This window comes from Balaenoptera physalus (assembly GCF_965194825.1).
Source record: "Balaenoptera physalus genome assembly, chromosome: 2".
NCBI lineage: Eukaryota > Metazoa > Chordata > Mammalia > Artiodactyla > Balaenopteridae > Balaenoptera > Balaenoptera physalus.
The window spans coordinates 174,573,748-174,598,140 of NC_138883.1; the positions used below are offsets into that span (position 1 = coordinate 174,573,748).

The following is a 24,393-nucleotide window of genomic DNA, read 5'->3' on the forward strand; positions in this document are numbered from 1 at the left end:
GTTGAGTTCTAAGAGTTCTTTTCTATTCTAGATACTAGAATGGTTGTAAGTTTTTATTTCTCTTGGGTAAATACCTGGGAGTAGAATTGCTGGGTCATAAATAAGGTATGTATTTAATTCTATAAGAAACTGCCAGTCAGATTCTTCCAAGTGGTTATATCAGTACCTATTCTCATGAGGAATGTATGAAACTTCCAGTTGCTCTGCATGCTTGCCAACATTTGATATTGTCAGTCTTTTTCATTTTAGCCATTCTGTTGTGTGTGAAATGGTACCTCATTGTGATATTTAATTTACATTGTTCTGATGGCTAATGATGTAGAATATTTTTCATGTTCTCATTGACAAAAACAACAGAAAACACTTTTATCTCATCTAGATGATAACTTGCACATGTACCTAACACCTCCACACACACACACACACACACGCACTTTACCTACTTAAAATTCCCCATTGGAACTGCCCAAAACTACGTTACAATCTCTTACACAAGCACATATTATGACGTAATGGACTTTAAAATCAGACTGCCTGTTTGCTGTTAGAACATTCTTATAAATTAAAGAAACTATGGTATACATTTACTTTATAATTTCAAGTCCCCTGGCCATAGATCTTGGTTCAAGGGTGGTCACGTGACCTAGGCCAATCCATTTAGAGTAAATTTCAGGTAAACTGTTTGGAATCTGGAATAGACAGTAGTGTGCTGGTAAATAGAACAACCAGCTCTCCGAGGGAAAGAGGAACACCCTCATTTGTAGCATTTGCTAATTTCTGTGGTAGAAATACTCCCACTATAGCCAATGTCAAGTTACCAATGCGAGGTCATTAAATGCAGAATTTGGACCAGAGGAGCATGACTGACTCTTGCAAGATGGTACAAGCCAAGTCCAGCATGCCACTGGATAGACACCCTCTCTCTTCCTAGACATGCATGAGGGGTATGCAAGCCCCACTGTGAGGGCAGCTACCCTACAGCCAAGACAGAAGCCAGCTTTAGGGTGAGACTCACACTGGAGTAGCACAGAGTGAGAACAGAAAAAGTAAAACGTCTGATGACAAAATGAAAATGCTAGATTAAGCGGATATGAGGGACCACCAACTTTGAGGTTGTCTAGAAGGAAAGCCAATAAATTGCCCTTTTATGTTTAAACCAGGTTGAATTAGTTTCCTGTTAATTGTGCCATAAAAATTCCTAATTGATATAGTAAGGATTATCCTAATCATAATCATGATGCAATTATTCTTTATGGAACCCCACCGTCCTGAGCACTGTTGATAGATTGACTGATTACTCCAAGGTAGGATCTCAGACCCCATCTAGGCCAATCAGATGTGTTCAAACTGTAACTGAGTAAGAAGGAGTCAACAGTGGGAGCCAAATATGTTTAACTTGGAAAACAGCAGCAGCGGTCTCCTGACTGCGGTAGGAAGCCAGGTTGTAACAAGAGGAAATGAAGCTGTCGTGCAGAAAGAGGGGGAAAGACAGAACATTTTGAAGAATTTGTGTTCTGGAAGCCTATTAGTCCCCTTCTTATTTTTAAACCTTCCTTTGATGAGATGAGATAACCCAGTATCCTTTCTATAAACTCTACATCTAAGCAAACTTGAAGATAATCTACTGCTTTTAACTGAAAGAATCTTGATGTATGCATTTTTAATATATTTGTACATTAAAAGCCCCCTCCTCTTTTAATTGTATTATCTTAAAGAAAATTGATATTTTTTATCAGAAAATATCTATGCAATTTAAATTTTAAGTTGTTTTAGGAACACATTTGGCATTTTAGCTATGTTTTTATACAACCTGAAGAAATTTTGAGGTATCAATTCAAGATATGTTTATTAAAGTAAGCCCAAAGGATTTCTTCATTTTGAAAATCCTGGAATAGAAATGCTTCTAATTGGGAATAAATCTACAAGTTAAAAATGTTAAAGACTTAACTTTAATGACCTTACTGTGTAATAAGAAACAATATGATGTTGGAAAAGCAGGACAAAAAAGAAATACATTAAACTCAGATTCACAGTTTGAATACTGCCAAATTGTGTACCTTAATTATAGCCTTAGAATTTTTCTTGTTCCAAGAGCTCCACTGGAATTTAAAACATTCAGAGGAGGTGAATGTGAGAATCAAAAAATAGTGTGAATTAGCTATAAAAATATCTTTAGCCAGCAAAAATACATTAAGTTGTAAAAGCAAAATCACAGAATGAAAGGAAATATTGCTGATGCTAGATTAAAATCTCAGTTCTACTTTGGTCGAATGACCTGCTATGCAGATATCCTTTAAGCACTAAAGAGTTAGTTTTTTAACTCTTTGATGATATAGACTATCACAGTGGTGGCTATCTTAGAAAATTATGGAAAGGCTGTGAAATGTAAGGTAAAGTATGTCATATACTTGCGTATGTTTCAAAAAAATTAAAGGAACTAGTTTAATTACAGAAAAATCATTCGTGAAATAGCAGTTGTATATCTATACTGAGACATAGCCAAAATGCACTAGTTGTTTATAAAAGGTCTGTATTCAACAATAAGGAGAAGTAGAGGAAGCTGAGAGGGTACTTTAATTTTTTTGTAGATGGCAATATATTATCAGACAACTAAGCAAACCGTTCAAGACAATCTGCTCATTTTTAAAGCCTGACTCAATAAATTGTGAAAGTTGTGATATTTGGCAAATTGCTTAATGATTAAAACATTCTCGTGTCATTTCCAGTAGTAATTTCTTTAAGGGGGGATGCTCTTCCAAATGTTATCCATAAGAAATCAAACATTATATAATATCAGAATTTGTGAAGTTACCTAAAGTCTAAGAACATATCAAGGATTAGCATAAACAAGGTAATACACAAGAAGATGAGATATAAATATGTCAGCAGGCATCAAGTAATTCACACACACATCTTTTTCTCAAGCTGTACATATCACCTCACTGCATTAGATCAAAGATATCAGTCTGATTCTTCAGTGAGAAGACACTTGGTGACAAAACCACAGGCATAAGAAAATAATGATAGTAAACATTTTTCCATAATCATAGGGGAACCAGTTGTGATACATTACAATCAAAATATACACAAAATTGTCAAGTAGAATATAATTAAATGCAACTAGGATGATTGTCTTCTAGGGAGAGAAAAGAACTTAGTCAAGGTTTAAAAAAAGTTCTTCAAGAAGCAAGATGTATATCATAGTTGAGTTTATGGCCGGGAGGTAGCATTCAATCAGACACATGAGAACTCATCAGGAAGAGCGGAACCCTGAAATTGAATGATACTTTCTCCACGGACGTCATGGGACAAGCGGCTACAGTCATTCTTAATCCTATCTTCAGTAAATGATTTGATGAATATTTACTATTGAAATCTCAGAGGTGTAAAATAATCCTCCATGATTTGTTTTTATGACTATTTTCCATCCTTTGGAAAAACTGTAAGACACATTATTTTAAATGGGTAAGGTTCTATCCAACATAGTGAAAAATAATTTTTATCACATTATTCACATATCTTCATTACAGAGAGCAATGTTCGACTCTGGGTTTCATCATGATTCCAAGAACTTGGAGAGAATTGAAAGGGAAGCCAAGGATGAGCAATTCAGCAAATAATGTAAACCTGTGGAATTTAGATTCCGACTGCACTTTTCCTTCAGAGTCATAGACAGAGAGGCAAAGATGCCAGAGGACTAGAAACAGTGGGAAATCCTTTTGGTTGAAATATTTTAATATTGCAGATACGATAAAGTCCTTTCAGTAAAACAGCAAAGGGTTCTAGGGAGAGGGATGTGAATTGGGGGGCAGCTCTCAGTAGCTTGGAGACTGGACTCCCCAGTAGAGGACGATTCCCTGGGAGGGAGAAGCAGGTGCTCGTACAGAGCTAAGCTCCACAGTGTGAAAGCCAAGGTCTTGTATTATAACACAGGCAAGCAAGGAATCTCACACAACTAAATCGACTCCTCTGGGGCTTGGCCAATTTGAATAAAATATCAATAAGAACTATTTCAAAAGAACCATTGTCCAGTGCTTTCTAAAATAATGGATTGCAAAATGGGCCTACGTTCTGATTTCTTGAGAAACAATTGAGGAAGCAAAGAAAAGAAATGGTAAGTAGCTGCATAATGCCACTTAAAAAAACTTAGATTAAATGGAGAGGAAATGTGAACTAAGACCCACAAAACTCAGCTAACATGTTTCTTGGTGGGAAAAAGGGCAAAAGGAAAAAAAAATCTAAAACTAAATTTTCTTGCTTTTTTCTTTTTAGCTTTATATTAGGCGTACCCTGTAAACCAGGACTTCTAAGTTAACGAAGGAGAATTCAGGCAAATATTACGTAGGACTTGCCATGCGACTGCTCTGGAAATCTAGCCCTATTCCTCTCGGGGCCTTTGAGGCCATCTCTAGAGGACGGTAAACAAAATGCATTTGCATTGGTTCTCGCCCATTTTCTGTGCCAAGGGACTACTCTCTATCCAGTTCTTATCAAGAGATACTCTGGATCTGAGAAAAACTGAGTTTAGAATTTGCCTAGATGTAGGATTTTTTAGTTAAGAGTTCTAAACCCCTCATTATCACCAGGGGGAATCAATGTTATTACCCAAATTTTTTTTAATAAACTTATTTTATTTATTTATTTATTTTTGGCTGTATTGGGTCTTTGTTGCTGGACGTGGGCTTTCTCTAGTTGTAGTGAGCGGGGGCTACTCTTCGTTGTGGTGCACAGGCTTCTCATTGTGGTGGCTTCTCTTGTTGCGGAGCACGGGCTCTAGGCGCGCGGGCTTCAGTAGTTGTGGCTCACGGGCTCAGTAGTTGTGGCTCGTGGGCTCTAGAGCACAGGCTCAGTAGTTGTGGTGCACAGGCTTAGTTGCTCCGCGGCATGTGGGATCTTCCCGGACCAGGGCTTGAACCCGCGTCACCTGCATTGGCAGGTGGATTCTTAACCCCTGTGCCACCAGGGAAGCCCCATTACCCAATTTTAATGATAGAAAAATCAAGGCACAGAAGGCACTGGCTTGTCTTAGATTACCTCATATGTTAAGTGTTTTCTTTATCTATAAAGTAAAAAAAAAAAAAAAAGACCTATAATCCTCCCAGTAACTTGGAGGCATCTACTTGGCCACGTGAATAATGAAAACAGAAAAATATACTTTTAGATTGTTCAATATTTGGGAAAATAAAATTAGTATTTATTTGATGACATCTGATTCCAAAATAAGTACATTGGAAACATTGATGGTTTCTCCCTCATGCTTTCTCGTTATATTTTGTCTATTTTTGCCATTTTGTTTCTGACCAAAGTAACGTTTTGAATTTGTCAAATCTCTATTTTATTTCACAACTTTGGAAGACGCTGTTAAGAATACCAAGAGCCATTTTAGTCTTGAGGTAACTTAAAAAAGTCTTGTAAACGCTCAAATGGAATTTTCTTCTATGACTTCTGATTCCCCTGAAATTTTTATAGTTCAGTAGGGATTACATAGGAAACATACGTCTGTAGTTCATAGAATGACTAGCATTGGAAATGTAATAATAAGGAGAAAGAGAAACTTAGGCCAACATAAAATACCATAACATAATTTCAGAGCAACTTATTTAGTGGAAAGTAGGTCACTGAACCTTTGTAACCTCCCTGCAGGAACAGCACCGGTGTGTAGGTCAATAACCAATAAACTAGCCTGAATAGTAAAACCTTTCCTAACCGGTTGTCAGTGTTTGGTAAACACAGTGTATGGACAAGTGTGTTTCCCTCTAGTGTTCTGTAGCCTGGAACAGTCCATCTTCTTCTTGATAAATCCACCTTTTGTGCCACTGGCCCACCACAAAAAGCAGATCCAGAACTTTCATCTCCACCCAGGTCAACGCAGGGTCTGCTGGCCGCTTGGGCTCAGAAATACTTAGTCTATTGGACAGAATCTCTCAGAAACAGGTCTATGGCCTATGGCAGCTAGGAAGACCAATGCTCCTGCAGACAGGCTGTGATTTTTCTTGAGAGCAACTCTCACTCAGTTTTATCACAATACACTGCACAGGAATTCCTCAGGCTCACTTAAGGGGTGGGAGGTGAGTTTTACTGTAGCTAGTGGATCTCTAACTTGCTGACGGTATTCCATGAACGTCAGCACTGATATGATTAGTGATAAGAATCACCACAAAATAAATCTGATTAATGTTGCCCTTTTTAGGAATCATCATGATTCATTGAATCTAAGCCAGAAATTACTCACTTAGCAGTCTGAAAACGCTGAGTACATGTAGCACTGGAAATGTCACAAGATATTATCATAAGGATATTATCTTATAAAAAGATCAGTCTCTTCAACTGGGTGAGAACGAGCAAATCCATTAGTAGAAAGAAATCACTTAATCTGGCAAAACCAAATATCTGTTCACAGCTGACTTGTGTTAAAGGGTGTGTCTGGAGAGCCACACTGGTGGCAGCAAAAACAACAAAACAATGGTTCACAAGGTATGTGTCTATGGGCATGATCTGACTTTCACAACTACTATTTTATATCAATATTTTGGTAAAAATTATAGTGATTACCAGAAAGATTAAGTAATTTGTACAAAGCCATGTGACTAGTAAGTGGCCAATCTGACATTGAGACCCGTCCTAAAATACCGCGCCTGCCCTACCCCACCCCAGGTCAGGTAGTCTAGCGCATGCTCGCCCCTTTACCCCATCTGTCAACTAAACTCAGGGAGCTACTGTGCGGTGTCAGTATAGGTTCCCTTCTAATAATACATGTACCATTGGTATAGGCAGTGCTTTCTGTGGCTATATTATATAGTACGTTTACCAGCATCTCCTTTTTCAGTCTAAATAATATTGGCATATGATATTCTTGTGTTTATGTAATTTAGTGAGGACAAATGCACATATAAACGCACAATCCAAGCCACATGTTTTTCCCCTGTTATTAAGATAACTTTTTCACTCAATATCAAAAAACAAACACCCCAATCAAAAAATGGGCAGAAGATCTAAACAGAGATTTCCCCAACAAAGACATACAAATGGCCAATAGGCACTTTAAAAAATGCTCACCATCTATAATTATTAGAGAAATGAGATTCAAAGCCACCATGAGGTATCACCTCACATCGGTCAGAATGGCCATCATCAAAAAGTCTACAAATAATAATGTTTGAGAGGGTGTCGAGAACAGGGAACCCTCCTACACTGTTGGTGGAAATGTAAATTAGTGCAGCCACTATGGAGAACAGTATGGTGGTTCCTTAAAAAACTAAAAATAGAACTACCATACGACCCAGCAATCCCACTACTGGGCATATAGTTCCTGGAGAAAACTATAATTTGAAAAGATACATGCACCCGAATGTTCATTGCAGCACTATTTACAACAATCAAGACATGGAAGCACCCTAAATGTCCATTGACAGATGAATGGGTAAAGAAGATGTGAGATATACAGACAGACAGACAGACAGACAGACAGATACACACACACACACACACACACACACACACACACACACACACAGGAATATTACTCAGCCATAAAGAAAGAATGAAATAATGCCACTTGCAGCAATATGGGTGGACCTAGAGACTATCATACTAAAACAAATATCATATGACAGCGCTTATCTGTGGAATCTAAAAATTAACACAAATGAACTTATTTACAAAACAGAAATAGACTCAGAGACAGAGGAAACAAACTTAGGGTTACCAAAAGGGAAAAGTGGGGGGAGGGATAAATTAGGAGTTTGGGGTTAACATATACCCACTACTACATATAAAATAGATAACCAACAGGGACCTACTGTATAGCACAGGGAACTCTACTCAATATTTTGTAATAACCTAAAAGGGAAAAGAATCTGAAAAAGAATATATATATGTATAACTGAATCACTTTGCTGTACACCTGAAACAAACAAAACATTGTAAACCAACTATACTTCGACAAAAATAAAAATAAAAAAATATAAAATAACATTCCCTTAATAAGATAATAGCAAAGATATAAAGAAGAAAATAAATATCACCTATAAAGCTATGACACAGTAGTAACAACTCTTTAAGTACTAGTTAATAGTCTTACAGATTTTCTTCACACAGTTTATTTTAAATAAAAATGTCGGATCTCTTATATAAACTGCTTTACCTTCCCCTAATGCTTTATATATCATGAGCATCTTTCTATATTGCTGGGATTCTGTGTTAGCAAATGCTGAGAAGATTACATTTTACCTCATAGTCCATTCGTACAGAGACATACATCAATTCATACCTGGCATTTTCCAGCAAACACATACCAAAAACTACAACGTGTAGAGATGTAGGAAAAGGAGGTCACAGAAAATGGATCCAGTGAGAGAGACTTTGCATAATTTATCAACCTATGAGTACTGATGTGTCATTTTTATGTTTATGAAACATAACTTTCCTGGACGCTGAATATTGTAGAACACTTTGCTAAGTTTAACTTTTCACTGCCATGGGAGACCAACCCAAAGAGAAAGAAATTTTGGTTGGGCAGATGAAGCTTGGCAAACGTACAGATTAATTGTAATTTAGAAATGAAAAGTTAATTCGTGAAAAATATTAAAATGCCTGAGTGGTTGGAGCTGCCCATCCACCTGAAGGGAACCTTTCTCTGCCGTGTGATACCAGCTGGGTAAACATCAAGCTGTGTCCAGCGTAGTCAGAACCCAGCCCAGACCAGCAGCTCCACTGTCCCCTTTGCCAACAGGCAGGGAATGAACCCAAAGGGGCACTGGGGTTAGGGATTTCCCAGTCCCTGTGGTACTGATGAGGATGAAAATGAAAAAGAAGATGAGAGAGTATCCCACAGTCATATTTAATGACAGTAGAACACAAATATTTATTAATTTTATTAATTAATTCATTCAACATTTATGGAGCACCTACTTTGACTCAGAAGTGAAGTTTCTCTTGCTAGTTTATAGTGTGTGTGTATGTGTGTGTGACTGTGAAGGCACCTGTACGTGTGTAGAATAAACGCAAATGAATAAATTAGATACTATGATTAACATGTAATAGATTTCAGGCTTATTTTCTTTAGGCCGTTTGCGTGATGCTTATGTTCTTAAAGCTCTTGCATTATTTTTTAACCTCTGGATGGAATGTATAGGATGATACTTGAGCTCTTAAAATATTGGATGGAGTTTTAATCAAGTTTACATCAACTCCACTGTGTAACATTTTTAATATTTTCCTCAAATGGTGATTTTTAGACAATCTCTGCCTCTGCTTATCACTCATTCATTTGTTAAGAACCAACTGTAATTTAGATAAGAATAAACTTACCTTCCAGATGGAAAGACACAAAAGTCAAGAGGACCACGGACAGAGGACTGGCCTCTATGATGTAGGTGCAGTTCATGTTGTTGTCATATTGCTTTGGGTAGTTTGGAGAAACAATGTAACCTGAAGGATTAGTGAAATTCCTTCCACATCCTAAGTGGGAAGAAAAAGCCATTATCAGAACATTTGTTCTGCCAGACAGCATCTCTTTATCAGTGAGGGAAAGCCTCAACTTTCCCAAGCTCTCTAGAAACATATTCTCTGAGCTACTCCAAATGGAAGTAACAATAACTAAAAGAATGGAGCGCTGATCTAAAAATAAATATGCAAAATGAGAATATTATATATTTTTTAGAAAAATGATGCAGAGTTTTGGGCTAAGTAGAAATTTTACCACAAATCCATTGCAAATCACTTAATTTTAAGATATTAAAGGAAGAATAATTTAGCAAAGATTGAAGAGGATTTATGTAGCTAAAGAAATAAAACTAATGAAAAGTGATCTGTACCAGATCAATACGCTTAAGTTTAAAAATACCTTATTATATTATAGAAAAATATGTTATTTTCATTACCATTGTAATATGGCTATAAAAATAATACCTGCTTTATAAAACTGGTTGAATTTACTAATCCCAACTCAAAAAATTCTCACATGATTCCCAGGTGTCAGAAATGAAGAGAACTACCTTTTTACCACTAAAATGACATTTGTTTTTATCTAACCACTAACTAGTTAATCCACACACTCCCTATCTATCACATAGATAGAAAATATCAGTATCCTTTTAAACTGATATTAAGACACACACATACACAGACACAATGAACCAAGTGAAGACCTAAAATTAGGTCTGCGGTGGTCTTTTGTTACTGCCTTTACACCCCGCTCTTACTCATGTCTGAAATACCTGTTCACTGCATTATTTCCTCTGATTCCTTTCGTCAGACTTTTTCCTAAACAGTGGCTTGCAAACAGTGGCTACTTGATTTAATTCAGCCAACAAGCACACACACCACTGTGTCTCAGACTTGAAAACTACGTGCCCCACTCTTCTACCTGGTGAGTAGTCGTCAGAGAAGGAAGGGGAAAACCTGAAGAAAGCGGCCCCCTAGTTTGACTGAGCGTGAGAATCATCTGGATGAGAGCTAACACATGTAAGTCCCTAGCCAGGGGAGTTCTGCATTCCGATAAGCCTGGGGGGAAGACCGCGTTTTTACAGCCCCAGGTGAGGTCCATGCAGGCAGGCAATGCGCTTCAGGCCCGGCCTGCTGAGCGTCTACTAATTATGGCCTCCTGGGCTTCTGCCCAATCCCTGCCCTGATGCAGATTTTAGGGTTAATTTCAGACATTAGTGACGGGCACTCAGGCCTTCTACATCATTTCTCTACTGCCATCGGTTGGATTCAGTTCCGTTCTTGCTGATGTGGAAGGAAGGGTGCACTCAGGATGAGGTGACCCACCCAGACGCTCCCCATGGACCTCCAGACAAGCCAACCCTGGAGCAGACCCCTCCTCCCCTGCCTGTGGCAGCCACGCCCTTCCAAGGGCCCCTGGGTTTGGTTTTCAGCGCTACTTACGGCTAACGAAGGATGCAGAGAAGCCCTGAGCTGGGACCTCCTGCGACTGGAACACAGCAGTGAAGGCGTTTCTGGGCGTGATGACGGGATCTGGGGCCACGTTCCCGCAGCTCGAGGCTAACAGGGCCTGGTCAGCCTCCTGAGTGCCTGCCCACACCTAGAAAAGCCAGAAACATGACTTAGTGCTCCAGGTTTTCCCTCGTCAATGTTTAATTTGCGCTCAGGCTGGAAAATAATAGCACTCAGGTGTACATAGACTAAACCTAATAGTACATAAAACACACAAATCTGCAATATTTTCTTTTGAGAGCCATTTCTTTAGGCTGTTTTATAGTATAGCCCATTCGTGACTCTTGCAAGGAGACTGTTCATTTTTGTGTATCTAGGCAGTGATTTAAAAAAAAAAAAAAACAACCCTCGATCACTACCCAGTTTCCTCTTGCTTTTTCCTAGTTGACCTGATCTAGCTCAACTTGCTACGTGCCGGGAGAAACAGAGCAGCATGTGTGCTACTGTGGGGTTTACCATTTGTCCTGGATGGCTGGCAAATTGTGGGTTGCAAGTAGAGAAGATTTACCAAGCAAGAAGCCCATGGGAAGAAAGTGGATATGAATTTCAGGTCTACATGTAATTAGCATGAATTGGGATAAATCATGGAAGACTTCCTGGCACTGCTGAATTTTAAGGTTCATTTTGAAGAAAGGATGAGATTCAGTCTCTCTGCAATTCATTAAAGACTGGGTCACCAACTCCCAGGTAGATGCTGGCCACTTTAAAAGAAGCAAATGATGATATGCTCATTTGAAAAATAGTTGCTGGGGAATAAATTGTGAGTATCAAAATTCCAATTTTGATCAAACCAATCCTAAACCAGCCTAGGGAAGGATATTAATCATAGAATCACGTTTAAATGCAAATTCCAACTGTGAAAGGAGCTGTTGTGGAGCAGCTGAGAGTGTGTAGAAGGGGCTTTGCCTGACTTCAATCAAGAGAGGCCTGAAGAAGCCCCAGGGGCAGCAAGGGGCAGGGCTAGTTTAAACAGAGCGAAATCTGAGTCAGGAGTGAGGTGGGGCTGCAGAGTCAGTGCAAGCCCCATGGCATGTCAGGGATCCCGGCCACATCCTGAACATGACAAGGGGCCTCCAGGAGGCTTGAAGCTCAAAGAGGAGACGAGAAGGAAAAGAGAGGACGCTGGGAGATCAGCCAGGAGGGTGTGTGGTAGTTCAGGCAAGAGATCACGGTATCTACAGTGTTGAGTCACTCAAGGAAAATACTGATATTAGGTAATAAATAAATGCACGTTATTGGGGAAAAAGCACTGTTAAACTCGTTTAACCAGTGAGTCTCAACCGGGAGCAATTTTGCCCTTCCTGGGGGCATTTGGGGATGTCTGTAAGTGTTTTCAATTGTCACGTCTGGTGTGGGCATGGCATGTAGTGGGGAGGAGGCAGGGATGCCGCTGAGTGTCCTATGATGCCCCGCCCCAAACCCCCAGCTAAGAATTCTCTAGCCCGGGAAGGCAAGAAGGTAATTGGGTTTGGATTAGTCTTACTTGACTGTTCAACATTCCCTTCACATCAAATTACTCATTCTGAACGTATCACTCTCAGGACAATTCCTCAAACAAAGCAATCACACACCAGGCCCTTACAAACGTTTCTATTAGCAAATCAGCCCAGGGAAGAGGTGCGAGGTAACGCCAGTTCAGAGCCCCATCGGCTCTTTAAAGTCGTATCATTTCAATTGATTCTCAAACACTTCGAATCTTGCTGTTAATCATCTTACTGAAGTCCAATTATATTTGCCATTTATGAGATATGGGAGGTGCCTGGGGCTGGAGCTGCTGAGAACAACAGCAAAGATATTCTGCCAAATTAAAAGATCAAAAAAAGGTCAGGAAAGAAGTGCACACCCCCTGTTTTCCCTAATATCCCCTTTATGTCCCCTGACCCCCTGCCTTTAACTATCCAGGGAAACAGTATACAGAAGTTTTCTAACCACATTCTGTTAAATTGTAAACATGACTTACTGAGAGAGAGATCTGCATATGCTATTTTTACAAACATCACTCAAGAGGTGAAGTGATAAGAGCCAAAACTTTTAGGACAGAATCTCCAGTTCTTTAACAAAGAACTTCAAGAACCCTCACGGGCTTACACTTTTCTGAAGTCATTAATTATGGATCTGACATCTCTACCTTTTGGCTCAAGAACACGGGTGTTATAATGATAATAATGGTAAAGAGTTGTTAAATATTCATCGATACCTGTCAGTCAAGGTCTCATTTCATTGGCTCTATGACCTAGAACTCATTTAAATGATATTGGACCTACAAAACGTTACAAAACTGTCAAAAACTTTCTGACATTTCTTAAGGTTTGTACAATTCAGCCTGGCTTCAGGTGATATTTTATCACTCAAGCAATTTAAAAAAAACATTTACTGAGTATCTGCAGATTCACACGCAGTTGTAAGAGACAGAGAAATCCCCTGTACCCATTTCCCAGATTCCTCCAACAATGACAGCTTGTAAAACTGTAATATAACATCATAACCAGGACGCTGACTCGACAGTCCACCCATCTTACTCAGTTTCCCGCTCACGCACGTGTGTGTGTATTCAGTTACATACAAGCTTATACCACCACATTCAAGACACCAAGCAGCTCCAACACTGAGGTTCCCTAGAGTTGCCCTTTTATAACCACACACGACTCATTCCCACACTCACATCTTGCTAACCTCTGGTAGTCTGTCCTCTGTTTCTAAGCATTGTCATTTCAAAAATATTATGTAAATGGAATAAGAGAGTATGTAACCTTTCGGGATTGGCTTTTTTCACTTGGTTTAATTCCCTGGTGATTTGTTCAGATCGTTAGCCTGTCAAAAGTTTGTTTATTTCTACCGAGGAGTTGTACTCCACAGTATGGAGGTACCAGAGTTCACTGAACTATTCAACTGTTGAAGGACATGTGCACCGATTCCAGTCTTTGTCTATTGCCTATAAAGCTGCTATGAACATTTGTGCACAGGTTTTTGTGCAGACATAGTTTACATTACTCTGGGATAAATGCCCGGGAGTATACTTGCTGTATCTTATGGTAAGTGCGCGTTTAGTTTTATAAGAAACTGCCAAACTATTTTTCAGAGTGGTGTGCCATTTTACGTTCCCACTGGCAATGAATAAGTGACACAGCTTCGCTGCAAGCTTGGCAGGATTTGGTGTTGTCGCTGTTTTTTATTCTGGGCAGCCTGACAGGTGTGTGGCAATCATTGTGGTTTTAAGTCTCATTTTTCCTAATGGCTAGTGATGTTGAACATCTTTTCGTATGTTTATTCACCACCCGCATATCCTCTTCGGTGAAATATCTGTTCATATCTTTTGCCCATATTCTAATTGGGCTCTGTATTTTTACTGTTGGGTGTGAGAGTTCTGTCTATACTTTAGATAGTAGTCTGTTGTCAGGTAAGTGCTTTGGAAATCTTTTCTCCCAGTTTGTAGCTTGTCTTTTCATCTCTTTACAGAGTGAAGTATTTTTAATTTTGATACGGTAAAATTTATTAATTTTCCTTTTACGGATTATTCTTTTGATGTTTAGTCTAAGAACTTTTCATCCATCTCTAGGTCCCTAAGATTTTCTGTTCTTTTTCTCCTCAAAGTTTATAGCTGTATATTTACATTTAGGATTATGTTCTATTTTGAGTTAATTTTTGTATAAGGTTTGAGGTCAAGGGTTGCTTGCTGGAGCTGGGCCCCTCTTGCTTGTCTTGTTTACCCACCTCAGTATCTCTTGGCAAAAACTGGAGTCTCAGGCCCAGCAGGGAAAGAGCGTGTTTCCCAGGCCACTGAGTTTTGTCAGAGTTCCAGATGGATCCCACCCGCCAGTGGTTCAGCCTTGCCTGCTGGCAGAGGGATTCCCGTTCCATCCAGAGGAGAAATGGGACTGAATAACTTTCCACATTCCATTTTTACAACTGAAGAACTTGAAAGACTTTACTTTGTCTATATATTTGATGTTGACTCAATTCCTGAGAGAGTTCATTTGTTTCATGAAAAAAGCAGTTAGGAAAAGTGTATACGATGCTTTGTTCTCCATGTATTATATACAAGTCTAGGATTTTTATTGCAACAGCATGCATGGATCAGTTAGATATAAAACATAATTTGAGAGATGATGTAAAATAATAACAACATCGACAATACAAGCCACTTCTGCTCATTAGGTGGTTTTCTATTCCAAGCACGGAGCACTATTTACGTTATTATATCATATTACCTCTAATGCTTAAAACAGTCCTACTAAAGTAGGAATTATTCTCTTCACTTTAAAGCTGAGTAATTTAAAGCCCAAATGTGTAACTGGCTCATAGAGGAACATGCAGGTGGTAAATGCGAGAGATGCGGAGTCCAGGCGAATGTTCTTTCCCCTAAAAGGTGTAGGTCCCCTTAGCGATAGAACACATGAGATATAAAATAGCACAGACGGAATGAATTTGTAATACAGTTATCACGGTCATAAGTCAATGAATAGTGACGTCAGTGCCACAGGAGCAGTATTTACAACTGGAGAGGAAGAGAGCCTTACTGACTGACCCATGGCCGTGATTTTACATGGATGGGTCCCTCACGGTGTGGTCAGCTTGTGGGCGCTTAAGGCTCAGGTGAAGGCTGGCACTAGTACACGCCTAGCCTTCTGTAATTTTTATAGGATACTCTAAATATTGCCTGTCATGGTGACTTTGATTCATTTTGTCCTTGAGGGTCTATTAGAAAGAAAGAAAATAGAAAAGAAAGAGAAAATGAGAAAGAAAGAAAGAAAGAGAGAGAGAGAGAGAGGGAGGGAGGAAGGAGGAAGGAAAGAAAGAAAGAAAGAAAGAAAGAAAGAAAGAAAGAAAGAAAGAAAGAAAGAAAGAAAGAAAGAAAGAAAGAAAGAAAGAAAGAAGGAAAGAAAGAAAGGGAGAAAGAGAGAGAGAGAGGGAGGGAGGGAGGAAGGAAGGAAGGAAGGAAGGGAGGAAGAAAGAAATCTGCCCTTCTCTCTTTAGTTTCTATAGAAAGGAAGAACAGTAAATGCTCATGAGAATTTAATAAGGCGAGGCAATCTCCTAAATTAAGTGTCTTTGCTTATGTATTAGCGAATGAAAGTCACAGGGCAATGTGTGTTGTGGTTCAAATTTTAACTCCTAGTGGTTGAGGTTTCTCACTTTTTCATTCAAGAAATCCAAGCAGCAAAATTGTCCTTCTCCTCCTTTGAGAGGCAATGAGTCATTTCTAGTCTAAACGTTTACGTTCCTGCAACCAGCTTGGCTCCAATTAAATATACAAGTGCACTGACCTTCACAAAGCTGTTCCGACACTGTCCGTCCCCACTGGGGATGAGGAAGTTGTTGTCAAAGCTGAGCTCCAAGTGTTTACTTTGGTGAGTAATGACTGTCCAGGAACATCTGCTGTTCTCGGGAAAATTCTGAGGCCAGTGGGGGGATCTGATTGTACCATTGTCTAAATGAAGTATTCCACCACAACCTGAAAAATTGTCATGGAAAAAGTCATTACCTTGTGATGAAAATAACAATTTTGGTAACTGAAGACTTCTGGAGAGGACACATTTCTAAACGTGAGATATCAGTGCATCTTTCCTTACATATGAGTCTCTGACCTTCGGGGCAGGTCCACAACAAGGACTCTCAGCAAATGGAAGGTCACTGAAGCCACAGGAGGCTACAGCTGCTACTGTTTCGTTACACCTATACTGAACTCACCTGAGACCATTAATCCTTGCCATGCAGAGGACAGACTTCTATCCTGTCTTCAAACAAGAGCAATAATTTTTACTCCCCTTGAGGCTATGTAGTATTTGTGGCCCAACAATCTCAAGCTTTGTATTTTATTGCCACTAACACATGAGAATACAAGTCTATACTCATCTGCAATTTTACGCTAACATCCTGGACGGGAGAAAATGATTTTGAGGAGGGGAAAATCTTCCATTAAGTAACCTGGTTCATTCATATTGAAATGCCGATGGATGAACAATAAATAACAGGGATTGAAAGCAAGAAAAATCTAGAACTGTTTTGTAATATTAAAGTATGTTCTTAAGAGATGGCAAAAGAAAAAAAAATGAACTCGAAACAAAATGAAGTTAAAGAGTATTCCCTGTATCTTTTGCTTTTAAACTCTTGGAAAACCAGTGGTTCATCTCAGCTCCCCTCTGCTTCAGCAGCACACAGAGAGCTCCCCAAACACCCTGACTCTTCTAGAAATAACTGCCCTGTGTGATGTTGCAAGACTATGATGAGATCCTGACAGAAGTGTCCAATGCAAGTCTTATATTTTCTGGGAATTTCCATGAAATGAAATTTCCATGAAATTTCATAGTTTGCAGGTACAACAAGTAATCTTTTGAAATAGAATCTATCATGTTTTGCCCCATACAGAGCATTCATTCTAAGTCACAAATCTTATCTTGTCACTTTGCTGCTCAAAACTCTTCAAATAGCTCCCCACTGCTCAAGGGATAACATAGAAGCCAAGGCTCTCCAGGATGTGGACTACTTATTTTCCTGCCCTCAGCTCACCACTCAGCATTCTGCCTCCATGGTCCAAATATGTTAAACTACTTGTGATTCCAGCACATATTTTCTATTACTTGTGATTCGCTAGTTGTACCATGGCCCTTTGCCTGTGGAGACAGCACGGTGAAGCATTAAGATCAAAGTTTCTGGGCTCTGCTGTCTTCATTCAAATCTTGACCCTGCTGATCATCAGCTACACGAGCTGGGCAAATTATCCACCCATTTATCCTGTTTCCACCCATGCAAGTGGAGAAAATGTGCACTGATACTGTGTCTTCCTTACAAGGTTGCTTCATGAGATGTCATGTGTAAACATTTAGAATTGAGTCTGACAGAGAGTAGGTACAAAATGTATACTTGTTGGGCTAGTTAATAAATTTTTAAAATACATCAATGATAAAAGACAGTAAGCGCAGAGAATGTTTCTCTCTTTTACCCAAAGTCTCTGTGTTCCATGTAGCATAAAAGCCACCATTTTGCACCGAATGGTCCGTGTTAAAAATCACCACCAGCTGGTTGGAACCCGACTGGATTGTCCTGGGGTTTGAACTTCCACAGTAGTGTCCTATGATGGGTGATCCGGGGGAACCACCGTTTCTGACTGTGACAGAGTCCCAAGCACAGGTTGCATGGGCTTCAATGTCGAAATCACTGAATGTCAGCTGCAGGAGAGAAGGGAAGAAATGAGGAAACACTCTGAGCTGTAAGTGAGCCTATCTACGTAGAGTTCGACTGAAGTCCTTACACACCCTTTTATTTTGTTTCAATTTATATAATTTTGCATTTACGTCTCTTATTTCATTCTCCCTTGTCCTCCTCTGTTTTTTTCTTGTTGAAGTTTCTCTTGGACATTTTGAGAAGGGACATTTCTCCCAGAGCGGGAGCCATTAGGGTCATCCTCAGTCCCCGGGGCTGGGGTGGCAACTCATATCCAGAACATAAATACATCTCTTTTCTGGATGGGGAACTGTCTTCTATAGAGAGCTTCTGCTGTGCTTGAAAAAGAATGAAAGATATTTCATTCTCCATTAGTTGTAAACTTGTAGATGCCAATGTATATACTCTAATCAGAGAATTTTAGGGAGAAGATGACCTGGATCAAAGCCTATTCTAATCACTTGCTTATTAAAAGAACTCTGTTTCCACACAGGACATGGTACTTTTGTTGTATAATTTCAGAATTATTTTACCCACTAATCAAAACTCACAGTGATGGTGTGGCCTTGTGGGGCTTCCAACAGCCAAGAACAGTGGGTCAAACTGTCGTAAGAGGCTGGATAGTTGGGGCTTGAGATCACTCCAGTCTCACCTATCTGTACTCCACCACAGTCTGAAATTAGATTGTAAACTTCTAAATAAGAAAGGAAAAAAACCACCAAATTCTGTAAAGCCAAAGTAAATACTACTTATAGCCATCATACTTTATGATTTAAAAAAAGGACAATAAATGAATAAATAGATGAAATTGGATGAAAGCAAAGTAAAGCTAGATGGAAGATTAGAAATAAACAGAATCCCATATAGTGTTAATCAAATGGAATCACACAGTGAAGGCGGGCTCAAGTTTGACACAAAGGAGAAGGAAGATTATCTGAACCATAAATGGAGAATAATTAGATGAGCATAGAACTGACAGTAAATGCACTAGGAACAAAGTAAAGAACATTGCCTTTCTTAAAAAAACTAGGCCTGTGAAAATAAATGTAAGCTTGAAGAATATGACGAGTACCATAACTAAAGACTTTGTCGTTTGACAACAAGCACATATATTGTAATCAGCTATCAAAGTGTACATTAGTATAGCAAGTTGAAACATGGATACATTTCTAAAGCATGGTATGGTCTGATGTTCCACACAAATAATACTGCTTCCTGAAATCTGACTCTTTTCTTTCAATCTGATAAAGAAAAACCAGCTGGCAACATGGTTGACTGAATAGATAATCAATTTCACTCCTTTCTCCAACCAACCATTTGGTTATAACACAAAGAAATGTTAAATAAAATTACAACCAAAATATATTTGATTCATAGCCCAACTTAATGGAAAGAAAGGAGATCTCTAAGAACTATAAACAATAAATGTACTCAAATTCCAAGGGGTATCTTAAACTGAGAGTATGTCAGTCTAAGAGGATATAGAATCAAGATGTGGGCCCCAGGAGTTGTGTTTTGAGGTTTGATGATCAGGCAAAAAGAGAACATATGGCCTTGGACCTCCACAAAAGCAAGGGCTTTTACATAAAGTTCGGAATCTAAAAGGGCTGCCATATTAGTGAAATGGACTAGAAAATCTCTAATGGCCCAGAGAAGCAGCAAGGAGGAGTACTGTCTGTCTTGGGCTGAATTTTCAGGTACAAACTGAATGTCACAGATACAAATCTAGCACAAAACATTAGCAAATTATGTTTAGTAATATGTCCAAAATACACATGATGACCAAGTAGGGTCTATCCCAGAAACGAAAGGATGGTTTAACAAGAGAAAAATCTTTTAATACAATTTATCGCATTAACACATTAAAGTAGGAAAAAATAGGATCATCTCAATAGATGCAGAAAAACCATTTGCCAAAATCTGACAGTAAAAAAAAAAAACAAAAAAACAAAAAAACTTTTTGTACACCATGAATTGAAGAGACTTCCTTTAATGTGATAAGGAGTATTTCTTGAAAACCTAAGAGAAACCAGTATATTTAACAATGAAATGTTACAGGCATTCACATTAAGGTCAGAAACAAGATGCTGTCATCCCTTGCATTTGACGTTATGATGGTGGCCTTAGCTAGTGAAATAAGACAAGAAAAAGAAATCAAGAATTGGGATTGAAAGAGAAAAATTGCTATCAATTTGCAGAAGATATGATTGTTTACACAGAAAAACCAGAGGTAATTTATAGACAAAATACTAAAACTAATAAGAGTCCAGCAAGATCTGTGGGCTAAAGATTAATGTATTAAAATTTTAAAATTCCTAGATATAGGCAACAACCAGCTAGAAAGTATAATTAAAAATGTCTCATTGACACTACCAACAAAACCAATAAATAAACCTAGAAATACATCTAACAAAATATATGCGAGATGTTTATGGAAAATGTCATCAAAAATTTATGTATTATGTTACTGCCAGAGTTGGAGAGCTTATCATAAGTCTTACCTGTAAAGGAATACTGTGCATGGAATCCAACATGTTCTACACGTTCATTGGTGACAAAGTGTATCCATATCTGAGGATAAGGTATAACCAATGGCATTCTAGGTTCTGAAGCTCCACAAAGTCTCCATATCAGAAGCCCATCAGCATTACCTGAGCAGAATAACACACCAGTGTCACCATATATATATCTTTTGAAAGATATATCCAATGAATTCAGTAGGAACAAATAATAAAAAAAATTTCAAGCTATTACATTGATGCACATTTAAATTCTGGTTTAATAGCAGACATTTCACAAATCTCCTTTCTATCTTTCTCAACTACAAAGGAAAGAGTGCCTCCAACGGGTAAAAAAGAATGCTTTTTTTGGTATGGGCCTCTTTCTCTATCATAGGTGTCATTTTGTTCCAATTCATGTTTTCATAATTATTGTTTAGCATATCTAAACAGAGACACAACTGTTAAAAAACATTAAAAAAAACTTTTGGCTGTGCTTTTTTTTTTTTTTTTTAAGGAGTAAAAAACACAATACCAATAGTGACAAAATACATCAGCAAGATAAAAGTGATAATTATCTAAAATTTTAATAATTTCTTCACTGTATTTAATAAACTAAAATGAATGGGATATTCCATACTCAAGCTAAGAACTATCAGATTTGGAGCTATTTTTGTGAATATTATTTTCACAGTAATTTGATGATCATTTATTGCTCACACTCATCTCCTCACTGTTTAGTCTGTCAGATAACATCACTGACCTTAAAAATCAACAAAATATAGTATTCTGTCTCTAAAATGAAGGAATCAAGAGAAAATTGCATTTAACTGAATGAAATTTGATAGATAGCTGTTCTGTTTGATTCTATAAGCCAGTGGTTTTGAACCAAGCGGAGGGGGTGAGGATTTATCAGAATCCTATGGAGAACATTCTCAAACTACAACTTCCATTTCCCTCATAAGCCTTTTCTAGGTTCATCTACCTCTAAGAGGCCAGATGATTCTTCTGCTGAGGCAGTTGGTCTGTGACCATAAACTTTATCAAATTCTCTTTCTGCCCTCCATGTTCCCAAAGCCAGCAGCAATTTCTATAGTTGCCCCAGTACGTTGTCACCAGCAAACTGCATTAGCGTTCAGCCTCCTTTTCTTTAAATTTTGCAATAACATGGAACCCAGTGAGCCTTAGACAGCATAGCTGATATACTGATATACTGTTACTTTTCTCCTTTTTTTTTTCTTTAGGGGGAAAAGAGTGTCAATGTAACACTGGGGACAATTCAATGGATAACTTGTGCTTCCACTATAGGAAAGAACTAAAATGGATTTATCAGCCATGAATGCAGATTTTTAAAAAATTCTTAAGATGATTATAGTTTACCAGGTATAGCTCAATCTATTTCTATCATGAAAACAAAGACAAACTTGACTGCTTTGGGGATAATTTCCCAACCAGCTTCTATGTGCTTCTCCGTTTAATGCATTGCAAAGTTTCTTTAGACTTCTAAGGCCTAAGGAGAATTCCACGGCCTCCTCTGTGAATCCTGTAAATTCAGGAAACCACCAGCACATTCTGACCATGTTACGTTCTAGTCTCTGAAGAAAGAAGTCTTGAGTAGATGAGAGTTGAAGGGACCACTTGAACTCATTAAGAGAGCAAAGACAAACCGGAATCTCTCCTGGGTAAATGTCACATCAACTGAGACATAGGGTCTAGTTGAAAACACTGATCCACCTCATTCCCCGTTTATAGGGCATGTTGTCCCCAGCTGGGCACGTGCAGAATGATGGCTTTGTCCGAACAATGTTCTTCTGGATCTTATATATAATACATACATTACAGCCCTTTGTCTCCCTTCATCGCTGGTGGCCTCCAGGCTTAAGAAGAAGGCTGCAGGTGAATGGGAGAACGTGTTCCTTGATTGGACTCACCCGCTCGGAACTCAAGGACATCAAACTGACAGTCTTGGTGACTTTCTAGGTAAAAATCCTCAAAATGAATGTAAACGGAGGAGTTTCCCTGGTTTGGATTGCTGAGCGTCCATTCGCAGTTTAGGTTTCTTGAGTAATTACTGACTCCATCATAGCCAGGAGAAGTAAAGTTTCCCCCAGCGGAATTTGTAAGGGACCCACCACACACTAAGAAAACAGAAGGCAACAGAGAAAGTTTGTCAGATCCATGCCATAGCAGAAGATACAAACAAGACAGAAAAAAATAACTACAGCAACCAATGCAGCTCTTTTATTGCTTTGATTTGTTTCTCTAGATGAAGTCAGGGTTGTGGGTGAAGGGCTGGCTCCTCATGCCGCCTACAGAAGTGGTTTCTGTGGATTTAGAAAGAAAGATGTACAAAAGTAAGCAGCTTCTTGATTTTCCTGAAGATGTAGATTAGGTGGGTGGGGTTTGGCTGTGTGTCAGTATCTCCTAATGTGAGCCTAGTGTTCATTAACATTTAATTTAGAGCAATATCTAAATATAATGCTGGTCCTGATGGCAACTGTTTAGCAATCTTCCATCTGACCCGAGAATTTAATTGGATAAAACAGATAATATAACATTGGCATTCCAATGAATTTGCTCCTTTGAATAGGGAACGAATGCTCCTTGTATCAATGAAATAACTTAAAGGTTTTAAAAAAATATTCAGTTCCACTCTCCCTAAATTTTAAAGCTCTTAGATAATAACAACAATCCAGAAAGTAGGAGGATATTTAGAATAGAAAGGCCATATCTTGCTAATTTTAAATGCTCTATATCGTGTATGAACCCCTCAGTCACGTACGCTGGAAATCTGTATAAGGATGGATGGATGGATGCCTGAGAAACAATAAAATCCGTGTGTCTTCAATTACTTTACTTACTCTCTGGGAGTAAGCTGCCCCTCAAGAGGGAGTTACCCTCTTCCAGGATAGAAGAGTTGACCAAGGGCTGCGGGACTGGCAACCAACTATTACGGCGACACTGCATGGAACTGAGCTAGAAGCTCTTCTAACAGCATTTTTAAAATTTTCTAATTCACAACAGCAGTTTTCTTTCCAGAACTAGAGGTTTTTGTCTTCTGTTTTGGGGGTTTGGGGGTTGGGTTTTCTATCTGGTTATGTTTGTCTTTTGTGGAAGATCTGAGGTGTGACTCTGATCTCTAAAGGGGACGCGGTTGGCTCCACTGCTGTCGGCAGTAGCTGTGGGACACCTGCAGCGCAGACGATAACACAGGTGTATTTATAACATCCTCTGTTACCTGCGTCTTCACTGGACGTATAGGAGGCAGAGAAGCCTCCAAATGGCCTGGATCCATCAGTGAAATAAACAACCTTCATTGTATTTCCCGAAGATTTGATCTCATTGCTGCCATTCACGCTGCTACACAGTTTCTCTAGCTGGGGTGAGTTACTTCTAATGCCATTAAATACCTGTCGGAGAAAATAGTTTAACCTTTAGACACAGTCCATCTGACTGAGTATTGCCTAGGAGGTTACGTTCCCAGACCAGACACAATTCCTTCTAAGAAAACTCTGTGCTAAAATGAATTACTTAACAATATGGGCACTTAGCCCAGTGCCACAAGCCACCATGTTACCCGGAGCACATTTTGTGGCCTCAGGGTCATTGCACTAAAATGGAAGTATTGCAGTCATGCCCTCCTGCCATGTGGTGACAAGTGAAAAACCGCTGTGCTCTTTGCAACTGGAAACTGTGCCCAAAATGTAAAGAAGCTATGCCAACACGCTCACATCTTAGTTCACAGAGTTCACTGGCGGACAGTTTTGTTTAACAATCC

At 38.9% G+C, this 24,393-nt stretch overlaps 1 protein-coding gene and 1 long non-coding RNA gene across 2 annotated transcripts in view; one reads left to right on the forward strand and one right to left on the reverse strand.

Annotated features, from left to right (window-relative positions):
* The window catches only part of CUBN (cubilin), a 284,343-nt gene that overhangs the window by 51,472 nt on the left and 208,478 nt on the right, over window positions 1–24,393 (reverse strand). The window contains exons 51-58 of the mRNA XM_082452723.1: window positions 23,854–24,025; window positions 22,547–22,753; window positions 20,619–20,768; window positions 18,669–18,790; window positions 17,897–18,122; window positions 16,221–16,408; window positions 10,888–11,044; window positions 9,310–9,459 (exon numbers count right to left, since the gene is read on the reverse strand). Coding sequence (XP_082308849.1) covers window positions 9,310–9,459; window positions 10,888–11,044; window positions 16,221–16,408; window positions 17,897–18,122; window positions 18,669–18,790; window positions 20,619–20,768; window positions 22,547–22,753; window positions 23,854–24,025 — 1,372 coding nt within the window. The remainder of the gene's footprint in view (window positions 1–9,309; window positions 9,460–10,887; window positions 11,045–16,220; window positions 16,409–17,896; window positions 18,123–18,668; window positions 18,791–20,618; window positions 20,769–22,546; window positions 22,754–23,853; window positions 24,026–24,393) is intronic.
* The window catches only part of LOC309656471, a 518,263-nt gene that overhangs the window by 17,781 nt on the left and 476,089 nt on the right, over window positions 1–24,393 (forward strand). The gene's annotated exons all lie outside the window — the stretch shown is intronic.